This window comes from Corythoichthys intestinalis, chromosome 13 (genome assembly GCF_030265065.1).
Source record: "Corythoichthys intestinalis isolate RoL2023-P3 chromosome 13, ASM3026506v1, whole genome shotgun sequence".
Classification (NCBI taxonomy): domain Eukaryota; kingdom Metazoa; phylum Chordata; class Actinopteri; order Syngnathiformes; family Syngnathidae; genus Corythoichthys; species Corythoichthys intestinalis.
Genome location: NC_080407.1, coordinates 46,129,897 through 46,143,677, shown reverse-complemented (window position 1 = coordinate 46,143,677; position 13,781 = coordinate 46,129,897). Strand labels below are relative to the sequence as shown.

General features: G+C 37.5%; 1 protein-coding gene across 3 annotated transcripts in view; it reads left to right on the top strand.

Annotated features, from left to right (window-relative positions):
- Window positions 1–6,529: 6,529 nt before the first annotated feature.
- The window catches only part of afap1 (actin filament associated protein 1), a 28,002-nt gene continuing 20,750 nt past the window's right edge, over window positions 6,530–13,781 (top strand). For 2 of the 3 annotated variants that reach the window (XM_057856380.1, XM_057856378.1), the window contains exons 1-3: window positions 10,106–10,253; window positions 12,955–13,083; window positions 13,151–13,233. In XM_057856380.1, the coding sequence (XP_057712363.1) occupies window positions 10,190–10,253; window positions 12,955–13,083; window positions 13,151–13,233 (276 nt within the window). In that variant the 5' untranslated portion in view covers window positions 10,106–10,189. Of the gene's footprint in view, window positions 6,595–10,105; window positions 10,254–12,954; window positions 13,084–13,150; window positions 13,234–13,781 lie in introns of those variants that run through there. The other variant, XM_057856379.1, reaches the window with a different exon arrangement.

The window sequence follows — 13,781 nt, the reverse complement described above, 5'->3', positions numbered from 1 at the left end:
CGGGAATTTCAACTCGTGCTGCAATGATTGATTGAATAACTCGAGTAATTCGATTAAAAAGAAAGCTTCGAGTATTTGTTTGATTAGAGTGGCTTTGTTTTGAAAGTGTTTGCATTTATCTAGTTTTATTAATTTGGGTGGATACACTACCCTCTAGTGGCAACAGTGAATATGACAACTCATTTCACACGGCTGAATCCAGGGGCTCCCTGTTAAGACCAAAACAAGGTAAGTTTTTGTTTGAGCTAATATGTTTTTTAATGCATTTGTAATTTAGTTTAGAGGTATGTTTAGGTACAGTGGGGCAAATAAGTATTTAGTCAACCACTAATTGTTCAAGTTCTCCCACTTGAAAATATTAGAGAGGCCTGTAATTGTCAACATGGGTAAACCTCAACCATGAGAGACATAATATGAAAAAAAAAAAAAAAAAAAACAGAAAATGACATTGTTGGATTTTTAAAGAATTTATTTCCAAATTAGAGTGGAAAATATAAGTATTTGGGCACCTACAAAGAGGCAAGATTTCTGGCTGTCAAAGAGGCCTAACTTCTTCTAACGAGGTCTAACGAGGCTCCACTCATGACCTGTATGGCACCTGTTTTAACTCATTATCGGTATAAAAGACACCTGTCCACAATGTTAGTCAGTCACACTCCAAACTCCACTATGGTCAAGACCAAAGGGCTGTCCAAGGACACCAGAGACAAAATTGTAGACCTGCACCGGGCTGGGAAGACTGAATCTGCAATAGGTAAAACGCTTGGTGTCAAGAAATCAACTGTGGGAGCAATTATTAGAAAATGGAAGACATTCAAGACCACTGATAATCTCCCTCGATCTGGGGCTCCATGCAAGATCTCACCCCTCGGTGTCAAAATGATAACAAGGGTGAGCAAAAATCCCAGAACCACACGGGGGGACCTAGTGAATGACCTACAGTGAGCTGGGACCACAGTAACAAAGGCTACTATCAGTAACACAATGCGCCGCCAGGGACTCAAATCCTGCACTGCCAGACGTGTCCCCCTGCTGAAGAAAGTACACGTCCAGGCCCGTCTACGGTTCGCTAGAGAGCATTTGGATGATCTAGAAGAGGACTGGGAGAATGTGTTATGGTCAGATGAAACCAAAATAGAACTTTTGGTAGAAACACAGGTTCTCTTGTTTGGAGGAAAAAGAATACTGAATTGCACCATACCCACTGTGAAGCATGGGGGTGGAAACATCACGCTTTGGGGCTGTTTTTCTGCAAAGGGACCAGGACGACTGATCTGTGTAAAGGAAATAATGAATTGGGCGATGTATCGAGAGATTTTGAGTGAAAATCTCCTTCCATCAGCAAGGGCATTGAAGATGAGACGTGGCTGGGTCTTTCAGCATGACAATGATCCCAAACACACAGCCAGGACAACAAAGGAGTGGCTTCGTAAGAAGCATTTCAAGGTCCTGGAGGGGCCTAGCCAGTCTCCAGGTCTCAACCCCATAGGAAAATCTGCGGAGAGAGTTGAAAGTCCGTATTGCCCAACGACAGCCCCAAAACATCACTGCTCTAGAGGAGATCTGCATGGAGGAATGGGCTAAAATACCAGCAACAGTGTGTGAAAAGCTTATGAAGAGTTACAGAAAACGTTTGGCCTCTGTTATTGCCAACAAAGGCTACATAACAAATTATTGAGATGAACTTTTGGTATTGACCAAATACTTGTTTTCCACCATGATTTGCAAATAAATTATTTAAAAGTCAAACTCTAATATTTTCAAGTGGGAGAACTTGCACAATTAGTGGTTGACTAAATACTTATTTGCCCCACTGTGTGTCTTTTTGGCTTGTGGGACTCCGGAGGCAACTGACAAGTACCGGCTGGCCAAGCGGACTGCAGCTTCGGCAGTCGCCGAAACAAAATCTCGGACATGGGAGGAGTTTGGCGAGGCCATGGAAAATGACTTCCAGACGGCTTCGAGAAAATTCTGGTCCACCATCCGGCGTCTGCGGAGAATAAAAAGCAGTGCTCCATTAACAGTGTGTATAGTGATGGGGCACTGCTGACCTTGACTTGGGACGTTTCGAGTCGGTTGGGAGAATACTTTGAAGACAGAGTCAGACAAGGAGCAGAGTCTGGGGACTCTGAGGTGGGCTCTCTGATTTCTGGGGTTGAAGTAACTGAGGTGGTTGGAAAGCTCCTCGGTGGCAAGGCCCTGGGGGTCGATGAGATCCGCCCAGAGTTCCTAAAGGCTCTGGATGTTGTGGGGTTGTCGTGGCTGACATGCTTCTACAACATCGCATGGACATCAGGGACAGTGCCTCTGGATTGGCAGACCGGGGTGGTGGTCAACGGGGACCGCAGGGTGTGTTCCAATTATAGAGGGATCACACTCCTCAGCCTCCCTGGTAAAGTCTATTCAGGGGTACTGGAGAGGAGGGAAGTCGAATCTCGGATTCATGAGGAGCAGTGTGATTTTTATCCTGGCCGTGGAACAGTGGACCAGCTCTACACCCTCAGCAGGGTCCTCGAGGGTGCATGGGAGTTCACCAAACCAGTCCACATGTGTTTTGTGGATCTGGAGAAGGCGTTCGACTGTGTCCCCCGGGGAGTCCTATGGGGTGTGCTCTGGGAGTATGGGGTACCGATCCCCTTGGTAAGGGCTGTTCGGTCCCTGTACGACCGGTGTCAGAGTTTGGTCCGCATTGCCAGCAGTAAGTCGAATTTGTTCTCAGTGAGGGTTGGACTCCGCCAAGGCTCGCCTTTGTCACCGATTCTATTCATAATTTTTATGGACAGCAGCCGAAGCATTGAGCGTTGCATCTCTGCTTTTTGCAGATTATGTGGTGTTTTTGGCTTCATCAGGCCATGACCTCCTACTCTCACTGGAGTGGTTCGCAGCTGAGTTTGAAGCGTTGGGATGAAGATCAGCACCTCCAATCCGAGACCATAGTCCTCAGTCGGAAAAGTGTGGAGTGCTCTTTCCGGGTCGGGGATGAGATCCTACCCCAAGTGGAGGAGTTCAAGTATCTTGGGGTCTTGTTCACGAGTGAGGGTAGGAGGGGGCGGGAGATCAACAGGTGGATCGGTGCAGCGTCTGAAGTCATGTGGACTCTGCACCGGTCCGTAGTGGGGAAGAAGGAGCTGAGCCGAAAGTCGAAGCTCTCGATTTACCAGTTGATCTACTTACTACCCTCACCTATGGTCACGAGCTGTGGGTCGTGACCGAATGAACAAGATCCTGGATACAAGCGGCCGAAATGAGTGTGAGGGTGTCCGGGTTTTACTTTAGAGATAGGGTGAGAAGCTCGGTCATCCAGGTACATGGCATAATGAAGTCTGAAGACTACCTACAAATTTTGCAGAATAGTGTAGGGCCCACTGTGAGAAAGCTGGGTCTCCCTCAGAGGTCATGGGTCTTCCAGCAGGACAATGACCCAAATCACACTTCAAAAAGCACTAGAAAATGGTTAGAGAGAAAGCACTGGAGACGTCTAATGTGGCCAGCAATGAGTCCAGACCTGAATCCCATAGAACACCTGTGAAGAGATCTAAAAATGGCAGTTTGGAGAAGGCACCCTTAAAATCTCAGAGACCAGGAGCAGTTACCAAAGAAGAATGGTCTAAAATTCCAGCAGAGCATTGTAAGAAACTCATTGATGGATACCGGAAGCGGTTGTTTGCAGTTATTTTGTCTAAAGGTTGTGCTACCAAGTATTAGGCTGAGGGTCCGGCCCATTTTTGGAGTTTTGTGTAAAATGATAATGATTTTTTTTTTTTCATTCTTTTTTGTGTTTTTTCAAAATGAATGAAGATATTACTACCAAAGCATTTGTAATTGCAATCATTTTCTGGAAGAAATTGAGCATTTTCTGACAGAATTGCAGGGGTGCCAATACTTTTGGACAGCACTGTATATAAACAGTATACGTGTATGGCGGAAAACACTCAAGTGACTTGAAGTTCCGCTCGGAGACCCCAAATTTTGGCCAACGTTTAAGATTGTCCGATATGCATGTGTGATACATCACTGGAAAGCGTAAAATCTCAATTTTCTGGGGAAAGAAAAATTTTGAACAGCAGGGGATTTTTTGAAAAAAAAAGTTTAAACAGCAAAACCCTATCTGGAGGTGAGAGCAGAATTACAGACGCCATGAACTGAACGAGATATTATCGCGTACTTACCTTGTTTCGATCCAAAAACTCCATGTAGCATGTATCAATAAGTGTAAAGACACAGCTATGAATGGCCACAACTGGATTTTGGGGGGATTTTATAGGTGAAACATGGTCATATAACAAGGGACGTGATGCAGAAATCGCAGACATCAAGGAGAGGTCGACATTTTCTTTTACATATATTTACCTTTTTAAACATTTTTTTCTAATTTTTCTTTGTTTGTATGGATTATTTCTCATTTACATATCGGGAAAAAATGCAACAGAAACAAACAAAAAAAAAAAAACAATTAAGCGATAGTTATGAGGTAAATATCCGTGACTTTTTACAGACGCCATTTTTTTCATTGTGATGTAATTTGTTTAATAGTTTACAATATGCAAGTCAATAATTTTTAAATTTTGATTACATTTTTCTTTTTATGAAATATTAGACATCAATTAATGATTCTAAGCTAAAAACGACAGATATTTTGAATAACAAATATCATTAATTACCTTCGTTTTATGGCTGGGTTGAAAAAAACTGTCTGTAAACGGGGGTTTGCAGGGTAAAACGGTCAAATTAAAAATAGTTTGGGGGCTTCATGCGCCATGGATCTGCTATGGCAGCATATAGACTTATTGTTCTATCAAACATAACAGTTGTTTTGGCTTAAAATACAGCCGTTTCTTTTAAAAAGGAGTGCAAGAGCAGAAACTGCTTTTTCAGTCTTGTCTGTGTTTTCCGCCATATACATAGAAGTTTTTTTTTAAATTATAATTTGGGAACAAAAGTGAAAAAAATATATATGTTTGTCTTTCCAACAGGGCTGTCAAAATTATCGCGTTAACGGGCGGTAATTAATTTTTTAAATCAATCACGTTAAAATATTTGACGCAATTAACGCACAAATGCCCCGCTCAAACAGATTAAAATGACAGCACAGTGAAATGTGTACTTGTTGTGTTTTTCGGAGTTTTGTCGCCCTCTGCTGGCGCATGGTTGCGACTGATTTTATAGGCTTCAGCACCCATGAGCATTGTGTAAGTAATTATTGACATCAACAATGGCGGGCTACTAGTTTATTTTTTTATTGAAAATTTGACAAATTTTATTAAAACGAAAACATTAAGAGGAGTTTTAATATAAAATTTCTATAACTTGTACTACATTTATCTTTTAAGAACTACAAGTCTTTCTATCCATGGATCGCTTTAACAGAATGTTAATAATGTTAATGCCAACTTGTTGATTTATTGTTATAATAAACAAATACAGTCCTTATGTACCGTATGTTGAATGTATATATCCATCTTGTGTCTTATCTTTCCATTCTAACAATAATTTACAGAAAAATATGTCATATTTTATAGATGGTTTGAATTGCGATTAATTGCGATTAATTACGATTAATTAATTTTTAAGCTGTAATTATAACTCGATTAAAAATTTTAATCGTTTGACACCCCTATATATATATATATATATATATATATATATATATATATATATATATATATATATATATATTTTTTTTTTTTTTTTTTTAATTATAATTTGGGAACAAAAGTGAAAAAACATGTCTTATATGTGTCTTCCCAATGCTAAATCTGAATAATACATTGAACCAGGACCAGCCCAGGCCATTTGGGGGCCCTAAGCAAAATAATGCAAAGGGGCACATATTTTTGGCCAACCATTTCGTTCTCAGTGTACTGTGAAACCCATACATGTAATCCAACCCATACGTCCATATTTTGTATATTAATCAGATTTTGTTGCACTGCAGACTTCAAACTTCTCACCCCAAATGATTGTCAGTAGTTACAGGTGATAGCGCCAAACCTTTTTTCTAAAAGTGGAAAGAAAGAAGTTAAGGAAGAATTTTTATTTTTTAAAGCTTGTAATCAAGTATCAAAACTCACAAAAGTCAAATAAAGCAAACTGTAGTCAACAAAATAGAATAAAAATAAAACAATTTCCAGATTGGGGGGCCCCCTAGTGGTCAGGGGCCCTAAGCAGCTGCATAGTCTGCGTATAGGCTGGGCCGGCCCTGCATTGAACACACCCCAAAAAAATTGGGCACTACTTCACTGTTTTTCACTTATCGCGTGGTTCCGGTCCCCATTAACCGCGAAAAACGAGGGATCACTGTATTTACAGTGGAGGCGCAGTTGGGGGGGGCGCGAAACGTTTACGTCTTCCTGGAGGGGGCGTAACAGAAAATAATTGGGAAGCGCTGCTTTCGCGCAAAATGTCTCCTCTGTTAGTCTCCATTTTTACGCCCAAATTACACCCTATTAAAAAAAAATGACCCGAATCCAATTTTCATTCATTATTCTATGTTCTCTCGTGGATTGGCTGTGGGCGGCGGCGTCACTTCCGCCCAGCCTATTGACTGTCACCGGTGCTCGAACAATAAGATGGAAAAGGAGAGAAAAGAGCGAGGTGAGCTCAGCTTACTTTCATATTTCAGCTTGTGTTTTTGTATGTTTGCCATTTTTGCTGCTATTTGTGTTGCTGAATTGTTATTGAACTCAGAATTCATTGTCCTGTCATTCAAGCCACTTTAATTGATCGCCAAACAAACGCACGGGGGGAGGAATGGTCTTTTCTTTCAGGCGTGTAATTTATATTTTTTTGCGTTTTGAACTAATTCTTTCTTACACATTTTTTTTTGCAAAATGATCTCGCCCATTTCAGATTTTTGCTGTAAAAATATGCGCTTGTGCTCATTAATTGAACACAATGACATCACCATAAAAGCATTCATGTTCCAATTTTTATCTTCTTTCATAATCAAAACCCGACTTTTTTTTCCTGTTTGATGACTGCTTTTTCTTGTATTATGTATTCTCACGTGGAAGCGTATGACTTGTACAAAAACCTTATTATTATTATTATTTAACAAATTTATTTACATTGCACCTCAATTTTAAAAATATTGCCAGAACAATCACACCTAAAATGTTACTGCTAATGCAATTAATTTGTTTGAAAATAATTTAATTTATTTACATTGTATTAAAAGTAAAAATTTTAGGCGTTATTGATCAGCCAATATTTTTTTAAATGAGCCACAGTTTAGTTTTTTCAGTGTATAGAGATTAAAAACAATCCACGAAAATGTGAAACTGTTTAAATTGAACTCAAACTACTGGAAGCTGTCGAACAACAAATTTCTAGGGCTGTCAAACGATTAAAATTTTTAATCGAGTTAATTACAGTTTAAAGATTAATTAATCGTAATTAATCGCAATTCAAACCATTAATAAAATATGCCATATTTTTCTGTAAATTATTGTTGGAATGGAAAGATAAGACACAAGACGGATATATACAGTAAATTCAATATATGGTACATAAGTACTGTATTTGTTTATTATAACAATAAATCAACAAGATGGCATTAACATTATTAACATTCTCTTAAAGCGATCCATGGATAGAAAGACTTGTAGTTCTTAGAAGATAAATGTTAGTACAAGTTATAGAAATTTTATATAAAAACCCCTCTTAATGTTTTCGTTTTATTAAAATTTGCAAAATTTTCAATCAAAAAATAAACTAGTAGCTCGCCATTGTTGATGTCAATAATTACACCATGCTCACTCATGGTACTAACCCATAAAATCAGTTGGACCCAAGCGCCAGCAGAGGGAGCCAAACACCAAAAAACAAGTAACAAGCGTACATTACACTGTACTGTCATTTTAGTCTGTTTGAGCGGGGCATGTGCGTTAATTGCGTCAAATATTTTAACGTAATTAATTTTAAAAAAGTAATTACCGCCCGTTAACGCGATAATTTTGACAGCCCTACAAATTTCTTATTGTTGAAACGGCTTTAATGTTTTTTTTTGTTTGTTTGTTTGTTTGTTTGTTTTTTCCCCCTCAAAAATTACACATTAGCCGTCATTGACGGGAATAATTTGGAGGACATGTCCTGGTCATATCAGGTCATTTCCTGTTGATTTGGGGACATTGTTTTTTTTTTGCCATTGAAAATGAATGGGAAATTTGGACATCCATGGCCGTCAATGGCATTAACTTACATATGCGTCAATGGAGTCCAAGTACATTGGCATGAATATAATCGACATACATGGCCGTCAATGGCATGGACGTACATAGCCCTCTTTGGCAATTGTGTACTTGTGCGTCAATGTAATGTGAATGACATTGGAAATAATAAATGGGAAATTTGGACGTCCAAACCAATAGCACTGAAACACTAGAAAAGTAGTTTTACTGTTTTTGCTCATTAGAAATGAATGGGTACATTTTTGGCAAATTTTGGGCTTAAACCATAGGCGGAATTTGACGGAGACACCACATCCTTTTTGACTGAATATTCCAGCCCAAATCTGTCCTCAGGTGGTTTTGGCTAAGCAAGGCTAATGGCCATCTCTAGGGAGCTAGTCACATGATGTGTTTGAAAAATAATTTTGACCCATTACAAAATTTGAAGTAACTTTATGTTGATATTGAGACATTTGCCTTGGAAATCAATAGGATTGAATGGAGGTATGTGTCCCATTGGAATGAATCGCAAAAAGCGCCATTGGTAATGAATGGGAAATTTTGCCCATTAGAAATGAATGGGTACATTTTTGGCAAATTTAGATTTTAAAATTAGTCGCCATTGGCGGGGATAGAATTCCAAACCAATAGCACTTGAACACTAGAAAAGTAGTTTTACTGTGATGGTTGGTCGATCGGGTCACTTCCTGTTGACACCGGGTCACTTCCTGTTGATTTGAAGTAACTTTCTGTTGATATTGAGACACTTGGCTTGGAAATCAATAGGATTGAATGGAGGTATATGTGCCATTGAAATGAATGGCAAATGGTGCCATTGGAAACCAATGGGAAATTTTGCCCATTAGAAATTAATGGGTACGTTTTTGGCAAAATTTGAGCTTAAATTAGCCGCCATTGACTGGGATAGACGTCCAAACCAGTCACACTTAAATACTAAAAAAGTAGTTTTACTGTGATGGTTGGTTGATCGGGTCACTTCCTATCGATCTGGGGTCACATCCTGTTAACACTGGGTCACTTCCTGTTGATTTGAAGTAACTGTTGATCGGCACCATTCAAGTATCGACGCGTCCGGAATTTTTGCGCAACGCAGGCTTTTTTTCCAAACGGCCCTGAAAATTTTCCGTTCGCCCGTAATCGGCAATTTTCCGAAAAAAAAGCAATTTGCAAAATGTATCTAGGCCTACAATTTTTTTTACCAAATTACATAATTTAGGTATGAAAAATTCCGGGACGGTGAGGGACATAAAAGTTGTATACAGAATTTGGCAAAAATTTACGGTTCCCCAGAAATTTGACAAAAACTTGCCCATTCATTTTTAATGAGAAAAAAAGAAAAGTATAAAAATTTATCTAGTCCTACAATTTTTCACCAAATCACACAATTTGGGCATCAAAAATTCCAGGACACTGAGGGGAATAAAAGTTAATAAGACAATTTGGGAAAAATATACGGTTCCCCGGAAATTTGCCAAAAACTTGCCCATTCATTTTTAATGGGAAAAAAAGACAAGTTTCAAAATGTTACTAGCCTGTCAATTTTTGACGAAAACACACAAGATGGGCATCAAAAATTCCAGGATGGCGAGGGGCATAAAAGTGACATAAAAAGTTTTTTGATGAAATGTACGGCTTCCCGGCAATTTGCGAAAAACTTGCCCATTCATTTTTAAAGGGGAAACAAAGAAAAGTTTCAAAATGTATCTAGTTCCTTACAAAATGGCATATCAAATAACCTTTAATTCTGCTTTTAAAAAATCGATATATCGATCCACAATGATTAATTGTTACACCCTTTGACTGCTTTTGCGTTACGTGCAAAGCCATCAATGAAAAATTTATGCTTTGCCGGAACTCCGAGGCTCCGTGAAGGCGTCACGTCGCGTCGGGGGCGGTGAGGAGAAGAAAACTGAGGGGGGAAAGTGAGAACTTGGAAGGAAAACTCTGGGGGGAAAAAAACGCCTGGGTGAAAAGGAACAGCGTGGACGTCTAAGCGGCGTATGGAACGTCCTTGGGCGGATTTCACCATGAGGAGCGACCCTCTGATTTTTACTTCCAACGGGGGTGAGTGAGCGAATTTCTAACTGTGAGTTGGCCTCCTGGATGCTTTTTTTTCTGCTCGGATGTGACGGCGACATTTTGCATTTTTTCCCCCTCTACACGCCGACTTGAATGTAGATCAGGAGAAAGTTTTCGCCGAATAAGCAGCTTTGTTCTCGCGAAATGGATGCATTCGTTATTGAGAAGAGGTTTTGCGGTAAGAAGAGTTGTTAAATAGGTCATAGGAACCCCCTTTTCAGATACTGATCTCCACCCACTCACCTTTTTTTTGGTGGTTATATTCACACCTTTAGGCGATTTTGTTTGGGAGAGATTGGAAACAACGCAAAATCGGATGAATCGACGTCATCGAACTGTTTTGATTGTTGATGAATCGTTGAGTGATGTCAACCAACTTTTTATTTCTAGATTATTCATAGCAAGTATTCTTTTTGTTGTTGTTGTTTTTTAAAGGTGGAACAATATTTTCTTTATATTTTCTTTTTTTTTTAAATACAAAATATATATATTTTTTTAATTAAATTACCTTTCTCAATTTAAAATAAATGAATAATCGTTCATGCCCTCTATTTTTAAGGAAATACATATACTGTATATATTTAAAGAATTAAAAAAAAATTAAATTTAAAAATATTTTAATTTAAAAGAGGAAGAATAATAGTTAAGTTAAAAAAAAATTAGTTATTTTTTTATTTAAATGCTTATTTTTAAAGATTTAAATTGTAGCAAAGATAGTTAACATTCTCAATTTTTTAAGGAAAGAATTTATTTTTACTACGTATTTTAAATGAAAAGGCAAATAACAGTTCATATAAATATGAATAATATAAAATGCCAAATTTTAATATTATAAGATATATGTAAATAATATATAAGAAAATCTACATTTTGAATTAAGAATGTTGAATTAAGAAATGCAAAAAAAAACAGTTTGTTATACTAAAGACAGTTAACATTCTCAAATGTTTTAAGGATTATTTTAAACTACATAATTTAAATAAAAACTGAAGAAAATAGTTTCTAAAAGTTTGTTTTAATATTAGATACTAATATTTAATTTTTTAAAGAAAATCTAAAATTCAAAAGACGCCCTTTTTTTAAGAAATATACATATATATATTTTTTTTTAATGTATTCTATTTTATTTTATTTTTTTTACAAAATATGGATTTTTGAAATTTTATTTTTCCTATTTATTTTAGTTTTATTTTATTATTTTAACACTTATTTTTAAATGATTTAAATTCAAGCAAAGACAGTTAACATGCTCTATTTTTAAAGGAAATATTTAAGGAAAATAACATTTTATATAAATATGAATAATAAAATGTCAAATGTTAATATTCAATTTTTTAAGAAAAATCTGCATTTTCAGAAATTTTTTTGAATGGAAAAACCAGAAAAAAAAAAACAGTTTTAAATTATAGCAAAGACAGTTAACATTCTCGGTATTTAAGGAAATGATTTTTTATGACATATTTTAAATAAATAGGAAAATATTTTAAATGTTAAATTTTAATATTCCATGTTTTTAAAGAAAATCTATATTCTCAGAATTTTTTTTTTTTTTTTTCAAATTAAAAAACAGAAAAATAAGTTTCTAATTTTTAAAGGAACTATTTTTTTTTACTACATATTTTAAATGAAAAGAAAAATAACAGTTTGTATTCATAATATTAAATGATAATACTCATTTTTTTAAGGAAAATCAACATTTTCGAAAAATATTTTAAATTAAACTGAAAAATAACAGTTCAATAACAAAATACTAATGATTTTCAATTTAAAAATATTTTATTTTTAGTGCCGTAACGATGAATCGATTAACTCGAGTAATTCGATCAGGACAGAAAAAAAGCTTTGAATCAAATTTTGCCGCTTTGAGTATTCGTTTAGTGGCGTTGTGATGGTTTGTCTTGAAAGTGTTTGCGTTTTGTTTTATTAATTCGGGTGAATACACTACCCTCTAGTGCCAAAAGTGAATATGACATAACTCATTTAACATGGTTGAATCCAGCTGCTCCCTGTTAAGACCAAAATAAGTAAGTTTATTTGAGCTAATATGTTTTTTTATGCATTCGTAATTTAGTTTATAGGTATATTAAGTCATTTTTTGGGGGTGGATTATGTGTTTGCACGGTGTTGTAAAAAAAGTTAGCATTTTATTGCTTTTAAGCTAGCGGACTTTTGCTGCGCAAGTTAGCTGATGTTCTTTTGTTGTACTTTGATCCTCATGTATTCATTTTTCATACCTTTTGTGGCTAAGCTCAGGTATTTTGATTTATTGTTGAATTGAAAGTGACTCTGCAATGCATTATATATATAAAAATGCATATGCTAGTCAATGTTCTCTGTTGCTATTTGCACTTGGTGACTTCCCACCAGCGAGTACGTGAAGTTTGCTGTGTGTGTCAGAGTCATTGACGGCAAGCTGTTGGCAGTTTGCGGTGAACATGCGCGCACGCACCCTCTAATTATCCTCTGGAAAGAAATACCAGAGGGAGCTTCTTCACTCTCTCCAAAAAAGCCACTTAGCTTACGAACGCCGGGGCTCGGAAAACATCTGCTCGCACGTTAACCACCTGTGTGATAGCGATCAACCCTCTGATGTTAGCTTGCGCCCCGTCAGTGTAATTACAGAGCCCGGGCGAGCTCGTGTTTCGCTAGAAATTAAAGCCGAGTCAAGTATGATTTTTTTTTTCAGCTATGGAGGAGTTGGTGTACGAGCTCCGGCTGTTCCTGGACCTGCTGGACAGGGAATACCTCAGCGCCGGAATCCGAGAGAAGAAAACGCACCTTTCCAACATCCTCAACAGAGTCCTGTCGGATAAAGGTAGATGTGAAGCGCTGCGGATTTGAGGAGCAAACAAGTTCTGATGGGTTTTGCTTTTCTCCGCAAGAGCCGTTATGTAAAGCAGAGATCCACAACGGGCTCCCGGCGCCGCCTCAGATGCCGCTGCCTGAAATCCCTCATCCCTGGCTGGTGAGACCCAAGTACAGTTTTTGCTCGGATTTGACGTACAATAAGGCAAATTAGTATTTAGTCAACCACTAATTGTGCAAGTTCTTCCACTTGAAAATATTAGCGAGGCCTGTAATTGTCAACATGGGTAAACCTTAAACATGCTTTCCCACGATATTTCTAATTGTTGAGAGAGGGATTTCAAGGCTTTTTTAGAAATGAATAAAAAAAAAGGCTCGAAAGACTGCCAAAATTCACTCTACTCATTGTACGCTGCCTTATTGGATAATTTAAACTTTTTTAACAAATAAAAAACTGAAAAGTGGGGCATGCAATATTATTCGGCCCCCTTGCGTTAATACTTTGTAGCGCCACCTTTTGCTCCAATTACAGCTGCAAGTCGCTTGGGGTATGTTTCTATCAGTTTTGCACATCGAGAGACTGACATTCTTGCCCATTCTTCCTTGCAAAACAGCTCGAGCTCAGTGGGGTTGGATGGAGAGTGTTTGTGAACAGCAGTCTTCAGCTCTTTCCACAGATTTTCAATTGGATTCAGGTCTGGACTTTGA